Genomic DNA, 13,731 nt, shown 5'->3' with positions numbered 1-13,731 from the left:
CCAGTTCCCGGAGCTGGTTCCTGGCTCCCAGGCTACAGGAAGGGGCCCTAACCCTGGCTGGGCCTAGGTTTCCCAGGAAACTGGAGTTGCCCCACCCTTTCTAGCCACAGGCCAACCTCCTGCACAGATTAACCACCCCTCCCACGCCTGCAGCAACATCCTGCCTCGGTCTTTCATCAGTGCTGGCGGGTGAAGGGTTCCGGGAAACACCGTGTGGTGGGAGGTGCCGGCAGCCTTTGGTTCCCCTTTGCGGGAACTCCGGCTCCAGTTTCCTTCTGTGTGACCTGCTGAGAAGGGAAAACCCCCCACAGGTGAAAGAGACGCCCCGCCTTGCTGAGCCTCCCACAACCCACCTCCACTTTGCAGCCAGGATTCGATGGCAGCGGCCGGGTCACCTGGTGTCAGGTGGTGCTGGAGCAGGGGTGGGGTGAGGGGGCTAGAAGCCTGGCTTATGGATATCGCTCCCCCCGGGGGGACTCGCCGGCTCTGTACCCATCCTTGCGTCAGAGGTCGTCTCCGGCACATCCACGGTTCAGAGTTCTCACCACCGTCTTGGCCACATGCCTTACATGGCCTGGGGGCTGCTGTTGACCCTAGAGACCACCGCACCCAGGCCCTCTGGGGTGGCTGAAGCCAGCCTGCTCCCCGGTTCGAGGTGGCAGCCTGCAGGGGTGCAGAGGGTGCAGCACCCATGGGCTCAGGGCGGCCCTGGAAGGCCGTGGTCGCTGTGCTCGGTGGTGGAGGGCTGAGCACCGACGGAAAATCCAGCGCTTGTTCTCACGGCCCTGATCCCGCGAAGTCAGCGCACTGTGAGGTGGCCGCGGGTCCACACAGCGTTCAAACCCTGAGTGCCTCTTCCTACCCACAAAAGGGACACGGCAGCATGTCTCCCCCCCCCCCACCCCCCCGCCACCGCCCGCCATGGTCTGAGTCTCTGACAGCGAATGATGGCGTGGACAGGGTGGCCGGCCTGCAGTTCGGGAGTCCGGGGTTCTGGACTCAGGCTCCTCCCGGCCCCTCCCGCTCTCAGACCTCACTCTTTCTCACCTCCAGATGGGGACGTGTGCTGGGGGGGGAGTGGCCAGGCCGCGGGCACCGCCCTCCCCAAACCTGGCGGTCAGTCGACTGTCTGCACATCTCAGGGACCCTCCTTGGCATTTGAAACAGGGTCACCTACGACACACACTTTCCCCCCGGGGTAAGGAAACAGTTCTGTATAAAAACGAAAGGAAACTGCCCTGCCTGGTGTGGCTTGTGGACTGAGCACCCGCCTGTGAACCAAAGGGCCGCCGGTTCGATTCCCAGTCAGGGCGCACGCCTGGGTTGCAGGCCACATCCCGGGTTAGGGGCGTAGAGGCAACTGATCATTGTTTCTCTCTCACACGGATGCTTCTCTCCCTCACTTTCTCTTTCTCTGTCCCTTCCCCTCTCTAAAAATAAATAAATCTTTAAGCAAATTTTAAAAAGAGGGAACTTTGTCCTTAGTGGAAACCGTGTCCCATTTGGAGACTCAGCCAGTCAGAAAGACCAGGAGAACCGTGTGGCTCTGGGCCTCCGGTGTCAACTGCTGTCTCGACAGTGGTGACCAGGGGCCATCCCCACGGGCCCCTCCCAGGTGCCTAGGAGCATGCGGAGCTCAGTGGCCTGGCCCCCTGGCTCCGGGGCTGAGCTCGGAGTGTGGACAAGGCCTGGACCAAGGAACAGCGATGTCATTTTCTGATCTGTATAATAGACTTTAAAAAGTGCTTACTAAAAAAAACCCCAGCAAAACTGCCTTAGTCACCTCTGGGAGATGCTGGGGAACTAGCTCGTTCTGAAACTGGTGAGTAAGGAGAAGCGATCAAGCATTTAACCTTGTTTTCTTGTACTAAGTGTACCTCAGGGTTAAACATTGATGGGGAAAGTTTTCTGTAATGAGGAGTTCCTACTGACAAATGCTGAGAAAGTGATAGAATTAGAATATCAAGTTTCAGCTCACTCTTGGCCTTGACCCTCTGACCCCTCCATGGTCAGAAAAGGAAGCTGGCAGGGTCATGGGGGCCTTACGGGAAGGACAGGCTGCCCCGAGGCCGAGGCCAGACCAGACACTGGGGGAGTAACACCAAACCCAGACGTGGACGTGGGCCGGTGCCGGGAGGGATCGGGAGACACAGGCCCAGAGCGGCCTGAGATGATCCCAGGCTCACCAAATCCCAGAACAGGGCGGGGGGGGGGGGGGGGGCGGTTTCTGTGGGCGGAAGCACCCCAGCATTTCCAAACAAATGCACTGCAAGACAAGGGGAGACAGCCTGTGCCATTCACAAGCTGAAGAGATGGGTTAAGGGACACTGCCTCTGTTTGGGTCTGGACTCAAATCACCAGACAGTCCGTCCGAAAGCCCAACCAGGGCCCCCCAGTTGTCCGCCATGACCTGGGGCCCAGGCCCCAGGCCCACCCCCAGGGCAGGGCAGCTTCCACACTGTTGACACCTGGAGAGACACGTGTCTGCTGGGTGAAGTGTCTCAGGAAAACCAGCTGAGTTCATCAGTACTGACGCAGACTTGACACATTGTTTTCTAAAATGGCAACATTTGCTCCACAAAGCCTGTTCTCAACAATCATTTTGCCGGAAGGCTGGTTTCAAACCAGCCAAGTGCGTCCTGCTGTCTCCTTGGGAAACTGCACTGCCCTCCCCGACGATAACTGTAATGTGGTTGTTTGCTCACGGGAAGAAACCGGGCCAAGGCTCACCAGTCTCGTGAGCGCAGGATGCACTTTGATGCAATATCACAGAAAGCTTCAAAAAATTGGGAGCTAAAAATAGACTTGGATATGTTTGAGGTGTAGTGAGTTCCCTGTCCTTGGGGCTATTCAAGTAGAAGCTGACACTGTTGCTGCAGTGGTGTTTCGGAAGGTGCCCGGGAGATTGAGGGGCTGAAAGTGATACCAATGGCTGCTGGAATGAGACCCGTGTCTCACCGGGTGGGAACAGGCCTTTAGTGAAAACCCAGCAGCCTAGTTCCGGTCAGTGGTTCTCAAAGTGTGGTCCCACCTCAGCATAAACCTGGGGCATTGACAACACAGGTTCCCTGTCCCCACCCCAGACCTGTCGAATCAGAAATTTTGGAGGGAGGGCAGACCTCCCTTTTCTTTCTTTTTTTAAAAGTATTTATTTATTTTTAGGGAGTGGGGAAGGGAGGGAGAAAGAGGGAGAGAAACGTCAATGTGTGGTTGCCTCTTGTGTGCCCCCCACTGGGGACCTGGCCCACAACCCAGGCATGTACACTGACTGGGAATCAAACCGGCGACCCTTTGGTTCACAGGCCGGTGCTCAATCCACTGAGCCACGCCAGCCAGGGCAGACCTCCCTTTCTGTAAGCCGCCCAGGTGATTAGGGTGCCAGCTGAAGTGCAGACACCCTGTGCATGATGGAGGTTTCCTCCTGGGCAGGGTCCTCTGGCCGTCCTGGCAGCGTGTGGGAGCGAGGCATAGGGACAGGTGGGGACGCTGCAGCCTCGAGGGTTTGGGTGCTTCACTGCCGTCAGCTTGCTCTCAAAGGGAGCAGCCTCTGCTTTCCTGCTGCTTCCCCCTCCTCTGCCCCGTGCGGGTGGGATGGCCACGTGGTCTTCTTGTCCCGCTCCTGGGTGGGCCCCGAGTCCTGCAGACTCTGTCTGGAACACCTTCGGTGTCCCGGAGCCGGGCAGGATGACCGGGGGGGGGGGCATGGGGGCATGTCAGGTGGAGATGCGTCTCTGGGAGACAGCCTGTCCCTGGAAGGGGGGCCGCGGCCCTGACACCTGCATTTGCCAAGGCCTGGACACCATTTGCGCTGGTGTCCTCGGTGTGACGGGGCCGAGAGACGTACGCAGCAGTGGGACCGCCTGGGGCTGCGGTTGGTGTTCTTTTCGTGGTGTTAGGTGGCAGGTTTTCGTGGGGACGTTAGGACTGGGAAGCTTTCCAGATACTTCTCAGGTGCCCAGTGAGTCAAAGATGGAGCCATCTACAGGTTTACGGAGCTGACGCTGTAGCGGACCCTCCCCGGCTGTGGATCCGGTGTTTGCGGGTTTCCCTGCCGTGTGTCTGCGACCCCAGGCCAGCACAGGGTCGCTCACGTGTGCTCGGGACGTGGGCAGGTCGCCCGCTGGGGTTAGACCCTTGTTGGCGCCCAGACGAGTCGTGACAAGTGCCCTTTGTGAGGCGCCGTTAGTGCCGCTCTTGCTTCTGTGATTTGGTGCCTCGTTGACGATTTCGCTGTTGGACACGGCGGTCTCGTGGTGCTCGTCAGCGCGAGACGCTGTCTGTGCCCTCGGGGACCCCTGGGAACACCGTGACTGCGGCTGACTAGATGCTGCTTGGTCGGGGGTCAGTCAGGCATGGACTAGGTTTGATGAGTGATTGACTGGGAATTGATTTGGTGTTGATTTGGGGTTGGTTAGGCACGGACTGAGGATCAATTAGGGATCGATTAGGTGCTGATTAGGGGTCTTCAGACTGCTCCCTTGTTACCACCTGGGTAAGAACTCTCCCCCCGACTTGTCTGTCACAGAGGGCAGACCCAGGCCTACGTTCCGACCGCCTTCCGGTGACTGGTGCACAGTTCTCGTCCGAGCCTGGGAGGCGGGGAGCAGGGGGCCTAGCGGGAGGACCCTGGCAGAGGGCTGGTGGAGGCTGGCTCCTGGGCACGGGGGAGGCTGAGATGTTGACGGCCACCGTGGAGGAGTTGAAGTCAGGCTCTGGGACCCAGCTCAGCCACTCGCCAGCTGTGTGACTTTGGGCGCCAGGCCTCACCTCGACCGGCCTGGTCCTCAGGCCCCTTTGCCAAAGGGGGGATGTCGGGGGGTCCCAGCTCAGGGGCTGGTGTGAGAGCCTGGAGAGATGGTGAGGGACCACATGGGGCTCTGGGTCAGTGTAGTGGGGGTGGGCGTTGCTGGGACCGTTACTGTCCCCTTAGGTGACACCAGTGATGAGGGTGGCAGGCGCTCGCACGGCACCAGCCCCCTATTTGCGGGCCCCTTCCATCGAGCCTGACGTTGAAAAATGATCGGGGTTTAGAGGTGGTTACTGAGGTGTCAGCTAACGTTCAGCATCCTAGAACGGGTTTCTTTCACGCTAAACTTCAGCACTTCATTGTGTCTGAAGACACAACAGTCACCATCTGCCTTTGGGTTCAGTCCCGGGGCTGGGGTTCCCCTGCCCTGCTCTTGCACAACCCGTACCCGCAGTGAACCCTCTAGAATTCCCCGTCTGGGCTTCCTCGAGCCGTTGTGAGAGGCTGCGGCGGCCGAGGAGCTGACCTGACACGCCCACCGCCCGCACTTGCCCGTGTGGCGTCTGTCTCCAGACCTTGCTTCAGGGCGGAGCCCCGGGCTCTTGGGGCCTGGGTCTGTGCCCACGGCGACAGCGGAGCCCTTTCTTCCCAGGCTCACGCCCCGTTGGTGTGCACAGTGTCCTGCAGACTCTGGTAGCAGCCGGCACTTCTGGCGTGAACAGGCTTGGGAGCACATACGTGGGCTCTTGGTCGGCTTCCAGGGTGACGGAGCACCTGGGAGGACCGTGGAGCGTCCGGTGAGCAGGCTGGGCAGCAGGCGTGCTCTTCCAGAGCGTGTGGGCTGGACCGCGGCGGGGAGGCCCGCCGGGCGGTTCCCCTGAGACTTTGGCAAGAACCGAGGGCCGGGCGGAGTGGAGCTGCAGGCAGGCGGTAAGCCCTGCCGCTCTCCTGTGGCTTTCACCTTTCCGTCAGCACGCGTCTGTCCGCTCTTGAACGTGACCCTGCGCCGGGCAGCGTTCAAGGCCACACTCACAGTTCTCTCTGTCTGCCTCTGTCTCTCTCACCACAAGTCTCCCAGATGTGGGAGACATGTGCCCACACAGCCACAGCGGGTCCCCACAGAGGAAGTGCTGGGACAGTAGCTGCTGCGGTTGCTGGTTCGGTGGCTCACTTTCTCACGGAGGCCGCTGCAGACTGCGTGGTGGCCCAGGCTGTGGAGGACACGACCCAGGCTTGCACCTGAGACCTCCTGGTCCGCCTGTAGCTCAGAGACGGTCCTCGATCTGCTTTAGTGGATCTGAAACTGGCCTGATGCAGGAACAGCGCAAAGGGGTGGATGTCCCGTGTCAGAAAGGACAGCTGACTTCTCACGTGGGGCCCCTTTTCGCTCTGCACCTGTGCGCCTCCCACCTGCTGTGTCCAGCTGCCCGTCGGCCCTCCTTTCCTGCAGGGAGACAGAGCCGGGGGCTGGCCGGGGCCAGGGGGCGAACACCTCTGTCTGTCTACAAACTCCTGCCCTGAGGCCCCTGGAGCACCAGACTTGGATCGTGTGTGGGGGCGTGGGGGTGTGACTCTCTTGTTACCGGGTTCCCATTTTGGGCTGTACTGTGTTCCATCAGTGGTCCGGCACTGACCCGGGGAGGGGGCTGCGTGTGGAGAGGAGCTGAGGCACATCGTCTGTGTGTTCCCAGTCTTTGGGACGTTGGTTTCAGAGCCACACACACACCTGAAGCCCCTCTTGAACTGTGCCGAGGTGACGCCTTCTTGGGAAGCGGCCAGTTGCTCTTAGATGGAAAAGGACCAAATGAGCTTGCCCACCTTCGGGACCTTGGCTCCCGTCTGAGCCTAGTTCGCGGGTCCTGGAAAGGACAGGCTCTCCCTCCCAGGAGATGGGCCCGGAGGTTCTCGTGACCAGATCCCAGAGCAGATGACAGTGCAGGTGTGTCCCCAGTGGCAGCCCCGAAGGGTGCTGGAGACCAGATAGCATTCAGGTGCAGGGGACACCACCCTTCCGCCTGGCACTGGGCGGCACGGTGCTGTTTAAACTGCGGTGAGCGGCTGTGGCCCCCTGGTGCAGGTCTGTTTCGGTCAGTGTGCGCGGGGCAGTCAGGAAGCCGCTCCCTGGGGTGCCTGGGGGTGGGGCGGTGTGGGTGGCTGAGTCCCTCTTTGGGTGTGTTTCTCTAGTGTCTGAACCGTCTACAATAAGATCACTTTCTGGTCTGCACTCGGCCAAACTGCACTGTGACCTTCAGGAGCCGGGCGAGAACCTTCCGTGCAGCCTGGGCTGGTGAGGGTGACAGGTGCAGCCGTGAGCCGGGCCTGTGGACCTGAGCTGCACACCTGTGCTGAGAGGAGCCAACCCAGCAAGGGCCTCCTGTCCCAGCTTCTGGGTGCGTGAGGGACAAGGGGAGACAGGTCTGGTTCTGGTGGCTCCTCCTGGCTGCTGTCCTTCCCTCTTAGTGTGACCTGAGTGTCAGGTGACCGATTACACCAGCCTCACACAGGTAGGGGCACCTGTGAGGCCACCGTTGTCCCCACCCCCTCCAGTTGAGGTGCCCAGGCATCTGGGAGCTGGGGAGCACGTGGTGCTTTTGGAGTGAGCAGAGCTGGACAGCCCTCCCCCGCCTCCTGTTCCGGCTGGTTCCACTCGCTGGCCTTGTTTTTGTGTTTCTTTCCTGGTTCTGCATCACTTAGAAAGGACAGAGGAGGGAGGCGGGCAGCGGGGCACCAGGTACCCTGCAGGCTCTGAGGTACAGGCTGAGCACCTGCCCACGCGGGAACGCGCAGCAGGTGTCTGTCCTGGGGGGACTTGGGGAGACAGGACAACCCGAGTGTGCCCCCATGTCTGCACCTTGGGGAGGGCACAGCCGCTCGGCCCCTGCTCTGTGAAGTCTTTCCTGGGGACCCCAGCGCCCGCCTGCACCCAGCTGTCCCTGAGCTCCCCTCCCCACGCGGGGCTGGCAGTCCCACTGGTTGGCCTGCTCCTTTGGCCATGGCCACGTCAGGCCAGTGCAGGGAGGAGGTGCTGGGCTGAAGGCAGGGGAGGAGTGCAGCAGGAGGAGGGAGTGGCCACCACGGCCACTTCCCTGCGCAGTGAGTTCAGGTGCTCTCGTCCCTGGCTCTGTCAGCTGCTCCTCCTCTGCTCTGCCCAAGGGGCAGTAACAGCCCCCCCAACCAGTGCCGCCCTGATGCTGTCCCCACCACCTGCGTCCCCGGGCAGCCACTGCCCCACCAGTCTCTCCAGGGATGTCAGACTTGATTGCAAAAGCTCTGGGGACAGGTCCCTTCCTCCCCACTGGCGTGCCGTCACCAGCAGCTCCTTCCACATGGCTCAGAACTCCCAGGGTTGGGTGACACATGCGCACAGGCACGTCTGGGTCCAAACACCCCTGGCTCCCGGCTGAGCTCTGGGGCAGAGTGAGGTCGTTCGATTTCCTGGCTCCGTCTGACAGCTTGCTGGTAACTCGTGCTCCTCAGTCACCGCTCGGTGTTAAGAGCAAACAGCTCGAGTTCGGCAGTCCTGGGCGTGAACGTGTCCCTGGTGCTTGTGCTGGGAGGGAAGGTGTGGGGCTGGCCCCTGGCTTTGGAAACTCACGCTCCCTGTCTGTCCTCCTCCCCTGGCTGTGGACGGTGCCGTCTCAGCTGGTCCCACATTCAGGGTGGATGCGGGGAAGCCAACGTTCAGGGCCCGTCCCCGCCAGGCCCCCAAACACAGTGATGGAGTTCCTGGCTGGTGTGTACTTAGCGTGTACGACAGGCCAGGTGCTTGGCCCTGCCCGCGGGTGTCCTTACTGAGCCCTGCAGCAGCCCGCTTCCCAGCCGAGGGGACTGAGTCACAAGGAGGTCGAGTGAACTCCCTGGTTGGACAGTTTGGGGGATGGGGGTGGCGGCTTCGATCCCAGGCCTTGGAATTCCACGGCGGGCGCATGTGCCACCCTGCCCGCGCCCGCCTGCATCTGCCGGGGCAGAGGCATTCCAGCTGACCTGTCCCCGAGCCCACAGCCCGGCCCCCACCAGGCCCCAGGCCCCAGGCAGCGTGCTTCCTCATCAGTCCGGCCCAGGTTTCGCAACTCGCCTTTGTTCCAGTCAGCGCGACTGTTCCCTTGGCGTCCCGGCCGGCCGGCACACTGACAGCAGCACCCAGCCCAGTGGCTCCGGGAAGCTGGCGTCCTCCTCGCGCCCCTGGGCCTTGCCCAGATTCCGGGGATGGCACCTGCCAGAGGTCTTTCTTTGCTTCTCACCCAAAAGCCAGAAAGCACGGGGGCGGGCGGGCGGCAGGGGCCAGCCGCCAGCCCCTCCGGCCCGGGGATCCGGTGCTGCCCTTCCCCAGGTGAGCAGGAGCGAGGGGTGGCCTGGCAGAGGTCGGCTGTGAGCCTGGGACTGCCGGCTCCAGCGCCCGACTCCGGGAGGTGGGGAGGCTAGGAGACTACAGCCAGAACTCGTGGGCTGTAGCCAAACCCTGGCGGGCACAGCGGCTGAGCCCCACCCCGTCAGGGAGCAGAACCCACGTGTGCGCAGGTGGGAGCCGGCCGGGGGTGGTGTCTCCGTGGTGCCTGACGCTGACGCTCTGTTCCCTGGATGCTTCTTCTCAAAGAAGACCCTCCCCTCACCCCACAGATTTGTCACAGCCTTGCTTCTCGTCCTCCTGTTAGAGGGCAAGTCCGTGTAAGCCACTTGGGTGGCTTTCTGTTACCCGGAGAGGAAAGCTAACTGGGTATTTATTGCAAAATGTTCGACACAGGCGTCCTCGGTCGGTGGGTCCCTCCCTCCACCCTGCAGGCGCGAGTTCTGGGCGGACGCGGCTCCAGGGGCTGAGGGGCCGACGGGGTCCAGACAGGCGGTGTCCTCTCAGGGTACGCAGAGTGGAGACAGGAGGCCGAGCACGCAGTCCTTTCTGTGCATGAAGAAGACCAAGGCAGGGGGGCCCCGGCCCGGGGCTCAGCTGGTCGGAGTGTCGTCTCGTACACTAGAAGGTTGCGGGGTTTGATCCCTGGTTGGCGCACATACTTGGGTTGTGGGTTCGATTTCCGGTCGGGGTGTGTATGGGAGGCAGCCGATTGATGTTTCTCTCTCTCTCCCCCACTCCCTTTCGCTCTGAACATCAGTAAACTCACCCTCAGGGGAGGGGAGAAGAGCAAAGACCAGGGCCTCGGGGTGTGTAGACGGGGCAGGGCTCTGCTGGGGGATGCTGTCCCAGCCAGGGGTGGAGGATGGGGAGGAGTCGGCCAGGTGAGGCTCGCACGGGTGGGCAGGAGCAGAGGCCCTGGACGAGGCCTCATGTTGTGGGGACGAGGAGGACAGCTGCGGGGCAGGGCTGGCTCCCCCGCACCCTCGTGGGCCAGGCCGGGGCCCTGCCCCTCAGCCCATAGCAGTGGACCTGGGGACTCCCGTCGGCCTGCGGGCTGCACCCCCAGGCGAGGCCTGCGTATCCGCGTCTTCGGGACGAAGCGACCGCCCTGTCCCTTGGCGTGTGACACTGTGTGACCCCCACCGGGCACTTCCTCGGGCGTTCGCAGTTCCTGTTACCCAGCGCTCAGTTCCCGGAGGTCACGTGACGGTAGGTTGTGGAGGTGGAGTGAGGCCTTTGCCCCTGCAGGCCTGCTCTGACCCTCGGCCACCCTGCTGAGGCACGCGCCCGCTGACCGGCAGAGTTTGTGTTCCTGCACCCAGAGCGAGGACTTGACCTGACAGAGCGTGGCACCCGGGGTGTTGCTGGACAGCCACCCTGGTGGCCTCTGCTCCCGCAGGCGCGACCCCCAGCCCGCCTCCCAGGGCCCTCTGAAAGGGTATGGCCGTCAGGGACAGTGCCTGCCCCTCAGAGACACCGGCAGCCTCCTCCAGTGCTCCGGAGCCACCCGCTGGCCTCTGGGGAGGCTGCCTCGCCCTGGTGATGCAGAGATGGGGTCCCTGCTGAGGGTCACAGTGTGACAGGTGTGGGCCGGGCAGCCTGAGCAGCAGCCAGACGGTCTGTGAAAAGTGAGCCCGTTCCCCTGCGCAGCCTGCCTCCTGCCCGTGGCTGACGCCCTGCAAGCTGCCCCCGGCGCCGTGTCTGTTCACAGAAGTGGAGTGTGGTGGCACGCACACCTCGGGCCACTGTCCTCTGCTGGCAGGTGGCCGCAGGGGCTCATGTCCACAGCACACGCTTCCCTGGTCCTTCCCTCGGGACAACTCCTCAGTCGTCTGAGTGCTCTCTGTGTGGCCGGCGAGCTGACCTCTGAAACGTTGGATCCGTTCACATCTCACTAGCACTTACAATCTGTGTGTGTGTTTCGTCTTTTCCAGCTTTTAAAGATTCTGTTTATTTTTTTACTTTTAGAGAGAGGGGTAGGGAGGGAGAGAGAGAGGGACAGAGAAGAACACCAATGTGAGACAGAAACGCTGACTGGTCGCCTCTTCTCTGCACCCCGACTGGGAATCGAACCAGTGACCTTCCGCTTTGCGGAACGGGGCCCAACTTACTGAGCCGTGCCGGCCGGCCGGGGTAGTCTTTGCTGCCCGAACCGTCTCAGTGTTTGGAGTTGGTCTAGTCGGAGCCCTTCAAGTTTGGGGGCAGGGCCTGGGGGCAGTCGGCTAGTGGGTGTGGAGACCCTGGTGACTGCATGGGTGTGAGGCCGCGGCTGCAGGGAAGGTGGCCTCTGTCCTGAGAGCACCGGTCAGGGCTCGGATGGCATCATCCCAGTCGGTTCGAGCACCTCCGAGCCCACGAGACGACCAGAGGCCGTGTCCGGCCAGGGGAGGCCAGCTCTCCAGTGTGGATCCCCCACCCCTGCCCCGCCCCCGCCCTCACTCACCCGGCAGGTGGGGGAGGGGCCGTCCGGGTCACCCCAGGAGCAGAGGCTGAGATGGTAGCCTCTGCGGTTTGCTGTCGGCTGAGGAGTTGTGTTGTCGCGATTCAGGAAGAGGTCTGCCTTCCTGACCCCTGAGATAGCCGGGGTGTTCACTCTCTGTCCCTTCTGTGGGAGCCCCGTTGAGCTGGGGCCCGGGGTGGGTGGACACCAGGTGCAGGCCAATGTCGGGTCCCATCTGAGAAGGGGCTCTGTCCACCAAGGCAGGCTTTGGGCACCCTGTCCACATGACCCAGTGTCCCCCACCGGCTGTGCCCGCCTGGCTGTCCACAGAGCAGGCCCCGGAGCTCGGCTTCCAGCAGGGGATGAGGGTGGAGCTGCTCCCAGAAGTCGGTAGAGAGGGGAGGGGTGTCAGGGAGCTGAGGGGTCTCCCTGCCTCTGCCGTGCTGGACAGCACTCCACACCTCCATGAGCCTCGGTTTCCCCGTGGGGATAAGTCTGACTCATAGGTTGCTGGAGTCGTCTCCTGGAATAATGCGGTTGGTGTGGCTTAAGTGTGTCTCATACACACGCACACTTGCACATCCGCCCAGGGAAGGGTTGTGCAACCTGAAGCTTTCTTCCCTGCGGGACAGGCTGTCAGTAAGGGCAGGGACAGAATTCTCCCAACGTCCGAACCGGTTCCCTCACGTATCTACCAGCAGCTGACGCTGACCGAGCCGCTCCTGCGTTCAGAGACCAGCGCCTACGCCCTCTGTGGAACCGGCCCGCTGCCGGTTCGTGGGCTCCAGACGCTGCCCCCGGAGCTGAGACTCCATGATGGGCAGACCGCCCGTCCAGGAGTAAACCAGGGAGCAGCAGCCGCCGGCCTCCCCGCCGGCGTTGCGAGCTGTGGGCCTCCAGGGCGGGAGACGCCAGAGTGACCTGTGCTTTGTCACCCGCAGGCTCCGGGGGGTGCCTCGCCGTCCACTGCTCCCTGCTGCGACAGGCCGTCCAGGTGAGTGTCCGCCACCCTCGCCTGGCCGCGTGTGCCGGAGAGGCCGGGGCCTGCGGTCAGTCTGCTCTGCAGTAACCTGCCCTCCTGCTTTGATTTTCGAAGCGAACGCCCAAAGGCGATGCACGCCGTGCTACCTCGGCGTGTCCGGTGCGGCCTCCCGGCCCTGGGAGCCCAGGTCGTGCGACGGGGCGGCTGTGAGAGTGTAGTCTTGAGGGCCCCCAGGCTTGGCTCGGGCAGGGCAGCGGGCTCCCCCAGAGCTGGCGCGTGGACCGCCCCTCGGAGACCGTGACGGTGGAGGGGGCGCAGTATTTAGTTTACATCAGAAGCATTGGGCTTGGAATCGAAGAGCAATCAAACTCTTCTGCACCCATGTCTGGTACGTGAGGTTAGAGGGGAAAATGCTCGTAGTGGTTTGCACCCTGATTTGAACAAATTAGCTTCAAAAGTAAGTTTATGGTGTTGGATTATCGGTGGCACCGCCTCTTCCAGGCGAGGTGCTGGCATCGTAGCCCCTCTAAAGGGCGTCTCTCTCTGCCAGAAACAAACACAGAAGTGTCTGGAAACGAAGCGATCGGCACCTGGGATTTCTTCAGCAGTGGGTGGGGAGGGTCGGCCGCAGAGAGGGTGGGCGCGTGGTGGGCTGTTCAACCGTTTCGTATGTTGTTGAGTTTTCCCAAAATGAGGACCGACACAGATAACCAGGGTAGTAAACGAATCAGCAGCAGCCACAGGTCCCCGAAGCTGGTAGCAACGGTCCTGAGGGACCTGAACGGCCACCCCCGTCATCCCTCGCCCCGACGTCCCGCACCCCGTGCGGTGCGCGGTTTCACCACTGCCTGTCTCATCTGGGGGTGACCTCGCCTGGGCTCTTCCCCTTCCATCCTGGACGCCACCCACGGGCCTGGTCCCCCAGCACACTCTTGGCTGGAGGTGCTTGGCGTCCTGCCCTGCCCCCTCCCCCACACCCTGTCCTCACACCTGTGCCCTCCTCTCAGGTGACACCTGCCCCAGCCCTTCCCACAGCCAATGAATTCCTTCCCAGTCCTAGGGGCAGCCGGCCTCTTCCCTGGTTTGAGGGCCCTCCCCCTCCCCACACCTGCCATCTGCAGGGCACCAACTCTCCCAGCCTCGGCCTGTGCTCCGACTGGCGAGCTTGTTCTCAGCTGCCTGGGGCCAACCCGACAGTGAGGGCCCCACGTGTC

The 13,731-nt window shown here is 62.4% G+C and overlaps 1 protein-coding gene across 7 annotated transcripts in view; it reads left to right on the top strand.

Moving 5' to 3' along the window:
* Nucleotides 1–13,731, top strand: part of TNS3 (tensin 3) — a 106,434-nt gene that overhangs the window by 43,278 nt on the left and 49,425 nt on the right. For 5 of the 7 annotated variants that reach the window (XM_053926993.2, XM_053926990.2, XM_053926991.2 and 2 more), the window contains one exon: nt 12,477–12,529. Coding sequence is in view for 2 of the 7 variants with exons in the window: in XM_053926989.2 (XP_053782964.2) it covers nt 12,477–12,529 (53 nt within the window). In the remaining 5 variants the exon portion in view is untranslated. Of the gene's footprint in view, nt 1–5,482; nt 5,545–7,723; nt 9,078–12,476; nt 12,530–13,731 lie in introns of those variants that run through there. The other 2 variants (XM_053926994.2, XM_053926987.2) reach the window with 2 other exon arrangements.

The sequence above is a fragment of the Desmodus rotundus genome, chromosome 6 (genome assembly GCF_022682495.2).
Source record: "Desmodus rotundus isolate HL8 chromosome 6, HLdesRot8A.1, whole genome shotgun sequence".
In the NCBI taxonomy this organism is placed as follows: Eukaryota; Metazoa; Chordata; class Mammalia; order Chiroptera; family Phyllostomidae; genus Desmodus; species Desmodus rotundus.
This window is presented reverse-complemented; position numbering and strand designations above follow the sequence as displayed.